The sequence below is a fragment of the Belonocnema kinseyi genome, chromosome 10 (assembly GCF_010883055.1).
Source record: "Belonocnema kinseyi isolate 2016_QV_RU_SX_M_011 chromosome 10, B_treatae_v1, whole genome shotgun sequence".
NCBI lineage: Eukaryota > Metazoa > Arthropoda > Insecta > Hymenoptera > Cynipidae > Belonocnema > Belonocnema kinseyi.
Genome location: NC_046666.1, coordinates 3,164,974 through 3,175,644, shown reverse-complemented (window position 1 = coordinate 3,175,644; position 10,671 = coordinate 3,164,974). Strand labels below are relative to the sequence as shown.

The 10,671-nt window shown below is 29.5% G+C and overlaps 1 protein-coding gene across 1 annotated transcript in view; it reads left to right on the top strand.

The window, feature by feature from the left end:
* LOC117181959 (trypsin beta-like) overlaps window positions 1–854 on the top strand; it is a 9,462-nt gene extending 8,608 nt beyond the window's left edge. Inside the window, exon 2 of the mRNA XM_033374986.1 lies at window positions 395–854. Coding sequence (XP_033230877.1) covers window positions 395–854 — 460 coding nt within the window. The remainder of the gene's footprint in view (window positions 1–394) is intronic.
* Window positions 855–10,671: the final 9,817 nt, after the last annotated feature.

The window sequence follows — 10,671 nt, the reverse complement described above, 5'->3', positions numbered from 1 at the left end:
AAAAGCGATTGACCAAGTGTATAGAGCTCCAAGGAGATTATGTTGAAAAATAAAAAAAATTTACCCAAAAAAAATTGTTTTTATACTTCATTCTAAGGACTTGTTGAACTACCCTCGTACGTTTTATGGTCCATCTTATTCTTAGTTCGTCTTGTACAATAAATAAATTTACCGACTAAAAAGGTACAGCTTAGGCTAGAAATCATACTAAAATTTTAAAAAAATTATTGTTTTTGGACCACCCTGATGGACATCTATCATCCATATCATCAAATACAATGTTTCTGTTTATAGCACCTGGAAATGTTTCAAGCCGTAAGTTGCATTAATAAACTATTATTAACTATTAAAATTATTCTAATAAAACAGTTCATGAAAATTATTTTTTCTCCAGGTTCAGAGATTTACACCGGTATCCTAAATGTTTACGATCAATCACTGTGCGTATAATCAGCTTGGCGGAGTGTCGAACTCGCTATCCACATGACCTGGATATTACAGATAAAACAATTTGCACTTTCAATGGGGCACTTGAAGCAAAAAAACACTGTAGCGATGGTGATTCTGGCGGTCCTCTAGTTTTAAATGATAAACTGATTGGTGTTATGGCTTGGAATAGGGAAGATGCACATGCAAATGCTCCTGATGTCTTCATGAACTTGGCTCATCCGGCATACAGAAACTGGATTATTTCACACATGTCGCAAAATTCATCCAATCCGATATATCCATTCAGTTCATGCAGTCACACTACACACCGTCTTCCAAATCCATACTATTGTCTAAATCCACATCATCATCCCAATCCACACCAACAACCCATTTTATGCAATCATGTTATCCGAAGAAAGTAGACTCATTTTAATTTTATTATATATGTATTTACACATTGCATTGCATTACACATTCTGGAAATCAATAAATATTTTAATAGAGTTCAATAATCATTTCATTGAAATATCATATAAGAATTTTTTCTTTGTAAGGGGCGTCCGTAAACTACATTAGCAATTTTGGACTTTAAATTTCTACAATTTCGAGTCGAAATATATTGCATTTTCAAACAACTGGTAAAAATTTCGAGAAAAAAAAACACTCACAGTAAAACCCAGGAATAAATTTTATCTTTAAATTTGATAAAAACGCTGTAGCACGCTTATCTGATGAATGATGGAATTTATCTGACGAAAATATTTATATGACATATGTGATATGTCAAACGACTGTGTAGTGGTTCACAGAAAAAATTTTCTCCATAAATTTGAAAATCCTCTCGGTATTCATTTTTTAAATCGTGTTACTTTATTTGAACGATTTTAGGAAAAAAAAATCATTCACTTTGGTTAGTTCATACGTTATAGTGCACAGAAAAAAACTAGGGGTTCACTCATGTTGCGGCCCAAATGAAAGTTGGTGTCATTTGAAACTTGACCTCCAATAGATATCTGGAGAGACCCGAAATGGGTTCGTTTAGAACGCACTTGAAAAGAACAGCATCAAGGCCCATTCACAAGCCAACCGTTTGCAAAGTCGGGTTGGTAAGTTAGCGATTTACAGAATATGTCGGTAAAGCAAACAAAAACAATATTAATATTTATTCATTTTTCTTCTTAATTGTTAAGGTTCACTTACCAGTGGGCACAAAATTTGGCTGGAGTCTACACCATCCTTAAATTACCATGATTTAAAATCATTGGTCAATTAATAATTGGAAATGTAATGCAATTTTATTTATTGTAAGTGAAAATTTATTACTCACTTAACCAATTTTAACCTACTCTTAAAAGTTATGAAAAATCTTGAAAATTATTGACATAATTTTATTTAAAAAATCTTTGATGTACAATTAATGAACTTTTGTAATTAATTATTATTCAAGATTCCCTTTTTGATAATTGAATATTATTGATAATGACGTATTGATAAATTTGAGCATAAAGAATTAGTTTATCGACCAATGACTTACGACGAAAACTTTCTTGCATATGAATCAGTGCTCCCAATTTTGGAAACTTTTTGAACTGCACTTGCTTCGCGCCAGCAACGCGTTTTGTTACTTCAAGCGCACGCATTTCAAATTATATAAATATTTAATTGTTATATCTATAATAAATAAAGTTTGGGAAATTCTTTAAAAGTGATTTATTAATCCTGAAATATAATTTTTGAGTGACAGATGAAAAAATATTGTGATTTTATTGCAAAAAACGTCTTTTATTTTGACTTTAGAAAAAAATAAAATTTTCAATTTATTTTTAGTAACTTTATGGATTTGATTTTAGGTCAAATTGTTGTGAATGAAGACAATAAAAATTAGAAACTCGACCGTGACAAGATTAATCATTGTGCTAAAAAAAAAATGACTTCTTTCTCTGAACACGGAATTCATAACGTCTTTTTGTTTAAAATCGAATTAAATTTTTATCTGTCACTTCAAAATCTTATTTTAGGATTACGAAATTACTGTTCATGCATTTTATAATCATTATTTATCATAAATACCACATTTGAATATCGACCCTATTCAAAATCAGCGCGCCAACAGTAACCAATTGTTTTGCCGGCGCAACGCAAGCGCAGTTCAAAAAGTTGCCAAGATTGGGAGCACTCATATGAATAAGCCTTTATGCTTACAAATTTGCTTTGTAACCTGCAAATGATATTTATCAAGTCATTGTATCTATTTTAATTACGTTATTATTTTGTCATTTAATTATCTTCATTAATTTATCGACCAGAGTTCGATCAAATGTGTGACTTAAGGTGAATATTGTGTTATTAATTAATCATAATATCGAAGTGGGCAAAGCGAAAAATAGGTTCTTTAGAAATAGGCTCAATTACATTTGAGATCCTTTCGAACCCCAAGTGTGATATCATTTAGAGCTCATTTATCGTTTTTGGGTTCCTTTTCAGCAAGTAGGGTTCATTTTTGTTGCGGCTCCATTTGAACCAAAAACGAGTTCCAAAGGAAACTTCAGTTTTTTATGTGTGTTTACAATTTTTGAAGTCTTCATCAGGGTCGACAGAAACTAAAGGTTTGTTCAATAAAAGTAAAGGAGAATGATTTTTTGGTTAAAATCATTGAAATAAAGTGAGACAATTTAAAAAATGAATACCGTGAGACTTTTGAAATATATGGAGGGCATTTTTTCGATGAACCTAGACGCAACCGCTTGACATATCACATATGGGTCGAAATATCTCCAGTGTGCCACTTTTAAATCAATAGTTCTATTTTCAATCAATTTATACATTTTAGATTCGTTTTTATATCAAAATAACTCACCTAAAATATTTTTGCAACAAATTTTTTTTTTTTTGAATTTATTAACAATGATAGCGCTTAATCATTTTTTTTTTCAAAGCTGGATTACTCGCGAACGGTTTATCGAAATTTAATAATTGAGTTATAAAAATTTTTCCTACGAAGTATACTTTACGCGAAAAAAATTTTCGGTAGTAAAAAACATCTTTTTTATTGTTTAAATAATCGTTTGTTTCAAACAATTGCAAATTAATTAAACTTCTCCGCCTGGGAAAGAATTCTTTAACATGCCAATAGATTCTACAAACTCTTCCGAAAATTTTGGTAAAAAAAAGTTTGTATTTCGCAGTAGTTCAAAAGTTATTGATTTTTTGTTGACCGTGATTTGACATCCAGCGCTGGTCGAGTAAATACCAACTACTAAATTTTGTATTGAAAATTCATCTTTTTGGTTTAAAATTCAACTACTAAGTTGAATGTTTGAACCGATTTGTTAAAAAAGACTTTTTTGGTAGAAAATTAATCTTCTTGGTTGAAAATTTCACTATAGTTGGTTGAAGATTAAACTGTTTCATTAAAAATTCATTTTTTGTGTTGAAGCTTCATTAGTTCAGTTAAAAACTCATCTTTTTGTTGGGAAAATTAATTTTTGGTTTGAAAATTATTTCTTTTAATTAAAAAATAATCTTTTCAATGATAATTTGACTATTCAGTTTTCTTTTGAAATTCACATGTTTTGATTGGAAAATCAACTACTTGATTGAATACTTGACCGCTCTCTTAAATAACAATATTTTTGGTTGAAGATTCATTTCTTTAGCTGACAATGTATCTATGCTTAATTAAAAATGAAACCACCTTATCCTTTTTTAGTAGAAAATTAATCTTCTCGGTTGAAAATTGATCTTTTTGATAAAAAAATAACTATATATTTTAAAAAGTTGAACCTCTTGATTATAAATTTATTTTTTCATGAACATTTAACATTTTACTTGAAAATTCGTTTCATATTGTACTCAATATGATACCCACAATAATTTCATTCAAAATAATTGATTGCCCAATTGTTTTCATATTTCTTGGCTTGAAGTTGATCCACTTTAGTAAAAAATTAATTTTTTTAAATGATGCTTCATTCTTTTCATCGAAAATTAATGTATTTTGTGGAAAAGGGAACTATTTTAATAATATTATTATTTTTTTTTAATAAATCTTTTGAACTGAAAACTTAACCTTTCAATTTTTTGTTGAAAATCGATTTTTTTAAAGTTGACAATGGATCTATTTTGTTGAAAATAACTGTACTACCAAAAGAAATTAATTTTCAACCCTAAAAGAAAATAATTTAGTTTTTAATCAAACAGTTGCAAAACCAACCAAAAATTTCAACTTTCAAGGAAAGTAGACGAATTTAATCGAAGAAAGTTGGAATTTTCAACAAAGAAAGTTTTCATTTTCAACCAAGAAAGATGATTTTTCTACCATAAAAGAAGAATTTTAAATCCAAAGGAACGAATTTTTATTAAAACTGTAGAATTTTCGACCAAAAAAATATGAATTTATAAAAATAGTTGAATTTCGAACCTACAAATATGCACCTTCAATGTAATGATCGAATTTTCAAAGAAAAAGGTTTCAAATTCACCCAAAAACAGTTGAATTTTTAAACCAATAAGACGATTTTTTTAGAACACAGTGGAATTTTCAAACTGAAAGGTTTAATTTTCGACATAAGAAATAACTTTTCACCAAGAAAGATGAAATTTAAACCAAATAGTTGAATTTAAAATTAAAAAGATATTTTCTTACAAAGTATCTAGTAGCACCGAAAATACTTTATCTACACTCACAGAATTTCAGTGACCCTAGTCATCCTTTCCAGCTTTCACTGAAAATATTTGTTTTACGCTTACGGAATTTCGACAAACTCAAAACTTTCAGTTTATAAAAGTAATTTTTATTAAAAACAACACGAATTATAATTATAATTATAAGGAATCTTTTTGGCATCTGAAAATTATTACCAAAAAATTTTGAATTGAAACTTTTTAATTTTAAAAATCTATAAAATTTGAGAATATTTCATTGCTAATATTGTAAAATATTTATTTTTTTACATAGTATAGTCAGTATAGTGTATAATTTTTATAAGTTAATTTAAATATTAGAACAATAATTTTTAATTTTAATTAATCGTAGCTACGCTGACGTTAGATATTTTAATTTGCGGATCAAGAATAAAAACTTTAAAAAAGAAAAACATTTTTACACTAACACAAATAATTTTTAGTCTCTAATATCCCTACCCGGATAACCTGAAAAACCTATAAATGTCAGGGATTTTTTTTTAAAGTCAGGGAATTTTTTTGAGAGCGTGCTGAATATTTTTTATTGGATTATAAAATTATATGAAAATAATTCTTTATTTATAAAAGTAATTTATAAAAGTGTAAAGAACTATTTTGTCGAAAATTAATTTTGTTATTCGTTTGAAATTTAATTGTTAGCTATTTTTTTCTGTGTCTTGACTGAAAAATCTCCATTAGTTGAAAATTCAACTCATCTTAAAAAGTCATCTTTTTTATTTGATCTGTTTTTGATTAAAAATTAAAATTTTTTTTGTTAAAATATCAAACACAACTTTTTTCGTTAATAATTTATTTATTTTGGAATACAAATTTAATTGATTAGTTCAAAGATAAACTCTTATGTTGAAAATAAATTTTTTGGTTAAAGATCCATAATTTTAATTGAAAATTCATCTCCTTGGTTACTAAATGAGAAATTTGGTTGAAAATCGTTTTCTCCTTGGCTAAAAATTACTTTTCGTTACTAACAATTTCACTATTCTAGTTAAAAATTGAACTGTTTCTTTGTAACTTCTATTGTTAATTTTTTATTAAACTTTTGTTTTAAAATGTAACTTTTCCAGTAAAAGATTCATAACTTTAGTTTAAAATTCCTTACTTTATTAAAAAATGTAACTATTGCTTTCAAAATTATTTTCTTTTGGCTGACAAATTATGTCTTTTAGTTCAAACCCCGCGTATTATGACAAAAATTCATTCTTTTTTTTTTACTAAAAATATAACTACATCAATTAAATATTCAATCATTTTAATTAAAAATCCATCTCTTAGATTAAACATTAATTTTTTTAACTACAAATTAACTATTCAATTCTTGGGTACAAATTTATCTTTTTTAGTTGAAAATCCATGTATTTCGATGAAAATACCCCATTTTTGGTAGAAATTAATCTTCTTAGTTGAAAATTTATCTTTTTGGTTGGAAATTCTACTATTCCAATTAAAAATTCATCATTTTATTTGAAAATTCATCAGTTTGGTTGAAAATTGACCTTTTTTAGTCGAAAATTCAATTATTTAGTAAAAAATTCTGTTTTTATTAAAAAATCGGTTTTTGGTAAAAAAATAATCTCCTTAATTGAAAATTTATCATTTTGTTTGAAAATACAAGTATTCCGCAGTTAAATATTCATCAATTTATTTGGAAATTCATCTCTTTGTTTAGAAATTAAAACTACTTTGTTGAAAGTTAAATTTCTTTTTTAAAATTCCATTTCTTTGGTTGAAAAATTAACTATATAATTGAAGATTCATTTTATGTTTGATTCAAAATTAATTTGTTTTTATTAAAAACTTAATTAATACATCTTTGCTTGGAAATTCAAGCATTTCAGTTAAGTATTCATCATTTTAGTTGAAAATTCATCTGTTTCGTCACAAATGACAAATTACGAATTAAACTTAATTGATTTAATTAATTATTTAAATTACAAACTACTTGGTTAAGAGTTAAATTCCTTTGTTAAAAGTTCATTTTTTGGCTTAAAATTCATATATATTTCAGTCGAAGAATTTTGCGAGAGGGAAACCGGCGGATAGCAGACGACAGCATTTTAACGGCAAATTTATTTATTTGTTTGAATAAAGGACCCCGCACTAAATGTATGAGAAAATGGCTTTCGGTGGATTTAGCTGAAACTTTGTAATTTTTAAGGTTATAAGTGCCGGATGAAATATCCGTAAAAAAATTTTAAAAAATGGACAGTTTTAGCGCTAGGCGGCGCTAAGCGCTCAAGATTAGTGAATAAAACGAATTACAACAGATTTGGTTACAAAAGCGATGTCAACATAGAAATCACGGTTCAGATCGTGGTCTATCATATTTTCGCCTACATCGTTGATGCATACAGGGCGCATCTCAAAACGACCAAACACTAAGCGCCCAAGATTTTAACTTGACTAACGCTAAGCGCCCATGACAAATGGCTCGAATTGATGGAAATAATAATCCTGAGAGGCAAAACATTGCAATTTTTAGACGCCCTCAACTTCGAAGACCACCACTTGAAGTCACCGATGAGAGTAGGTTATGTCTCAATTCCAATCAATCGATTCGCAATGAGATAGAGGAGCTCCAACGTGACCCAGGCTGTTTGAGACTGAATGTTCTTACACAAACAGACAGACAAACGTGCATGTTCTGTAATGCTGATGTTAATACTCCAAGGCTTTCAATTGAATGTAGAGTTAACGCTTTTATTGTCATGGACATTTTCATTCCAGAAGAAACAAGAGCATGCTTAAATCATTTGGATGAACATGGTTTCATCTTAGGCTCCTTGCTTCCTGGACTACTTCGTAACGAAGCAAATGTTCATGCGGCCGCGGCGTTTAATAATGAGAATAGTTTCACTGATAAAGAGTTTGAAGCTATTGCTCCTGTAACAAAGGAACAATTTAGAAAATTGTATGCATTTTGTGTTCCTATTCCACAGTTACATGGACATGATGCCAGATACGTGAGGAAAAAAGATCTGCTGACTTTCCTTTGCAAAATGCGTCAAGGTCTTTCTGATGAATTTCTGAAAGTGATTTTTCATTATTCGAGCCGGCAAGCTACAAGCATGGCCATTTCTACTGTAAGGGAGTCTTTAATGCAGCGATTTGTGCCTAGTAAGATTGGATTTAATGCGATAAGCAGAGAGGAATTCATTGAAAGACACATGACATCATTCGCCAATGAACTTTATAATCCACAACGAGAAATTCCCAGAGCTATTGCTATCATCGATGGAACTTATGCTTACATGCAGAAGAACAGTAACTTTCGCGTACTTCGACAGTCATTCTGCAAACATAAAGGACGTCACTTGGTAAAACCTGCTCTCATTGCTGCTCCAGACGGATGCATACTTGAAATACAAGGACCATATTTTTCTGACTCGCGAAACAATGACGCACAAATGCTCATTAACGAATTTGAAAGAGATGTGGAAGGTATTAGAGAATTTTTCGACATTGGTGATATTTTTATAGAGGACCGTGGATATAGAGATGTCCAAACACTTTTAGAACGCTTAGGAATTGTGTCCAAGATACCACCATTTCTCCAACAAGGACAGAGTCAATTGGTAACGGAAGAAGCAAACGAAGCTCGGCTAATAACGAAATCTAGATGGATAGTGGAATCCAGAAATGGCCACATAAAGTCCATTTTCAAGTTCTTTGAGAAAACCATTCCGATGGCCCATGTACACAATCTAAGGGACTTCTTTCGTATTGCTGGTGCCATAATTAATCGATACCATCCTGTTATCGAGATGCAAGGCGATACAGCAGAGTTTGCAAGAAAATATATAGCGAGAGCTCGTGAGCCAAATATTGTGCAAGCGCGCGTAGAAGTGGACAATATGCGCTACGGAAATGCAAATTGGAATCGCTTGCATGAACTTCAAGTACCACAATTTCGTCGCCCTACATTGGAAGAAATACGCGACATAACAATTGGCGTGTATCAAGTAGAACTTGCCCCATCTTACGTTCAAGACAAGCTGCAACGAGAAGAAGATGAGGAGTTTCAACTAGATACGCGACTTAATGAACCTGGTTTGATCAAAGTACGAGTATTTTCTCGTTTCCGAAATGCGACAAAGTACCAGCTGTGGATAGCGTTCAATAAGATCAACGGCATAGGACCAGACAATAACGAAACGCTTCTCGGTTATTACTGCACATGTAAGTCAGGGGCCAGAACTCTTTGCACTTGCGCACATATTGCAAGCGTTTTATGGTTCCTGGGTTATGTACGTCACCAGCAACACGTAAAGTATCCTCAAACCAAAGCTGCTAGATCGTGGATGAAATTTACCCCCACCATACCTACCGTTTGGGAGCCGCAAAACAGAAAGTGCATGATTACCACTGTGAGTTCGTATGTAAGCCGAAAATGCACGATTCGACTTCGGTGTTCTGCTGTACGATGATTGCCGATCTGAAGGCTTCGGAAGACTTCGGTGGTCTTCTATTTATATCTTGCTCCCCATTTGAAAGAAATTGAAGAAATTGGCGATTTGGATCTTTTACGTGATTCTTAATTTCATGCATACTTCGATTTTCAGGTTATGTTTTCCAGGTGTACATAATATGGATATATATATATAATAATAATCAAATACATAAATGAAAAAAAAAATTTTTTTAATTGTTTTCAACATAATAGTAAAATTTTAAATAAAAAAATTACATTTTCATCCAAAAAGCTAAATTGTATACTAAAAAAAGGCATTTATAATAAAATACATGAACTTTGCACAAAAGAAATTTATTTTTCATGAAGACTAATTTTCTGAGAAAAAAATTAATGTTTAATCATAGTTAAATTTTCCACAACAAAGATTACTTTTCTACCAAAAAAGAAGAGTATTCAATAAAATACAAAAAATTCTAACAAAAAACGATCACTTTTCATTTAAACATAGAATAGTTAAATTTCTGGTTAAAAAAAAAATTAATTTTTAACCAAAAAGAAAATAAATTTTCTACAAAATAGTTACATTTTCAGAAAGCAAATTTATCCAACTAATTGATGAATCAACAACCAAAAAAAAATATGAGAAAAAAAATGTTAAAATTCTTTGAAATCGCTCGAAATTATAGAAATTAATTGAAAAGTCGTTGGAATGTTTAAAATATCCTGAAAAATTTTGAACCCTTTAAAACCGCTTAAAATTTTTGAAAGCTCTTGAAAATTCCTTACAAGTTTAAAAATACCTTAAAAGCTTTCAAATCCTTAAAAATCTCATGAATTATTTAAATCAATTGAAAATGTCTTGGAATCTATTAAAATATTCTAAAATATACATCAAATCCTTTAGAATATCATTCTAAATTACTTTGATCAATTGAAAATTCCTTAAGATCTTCCAAAACATCCTTAAATATTAAAAATCCTTAAAAACCTTTTAAAATCTTTAAAAAATTGTTAAAGCTCTGGAAAATATCTTACAATTCAATAAATGCCCTGAAATATTTCAAATCCTTTAAAATCTCACACTAAATTATTAAAATAATTTGAAAATTACTTGAAATCTATTA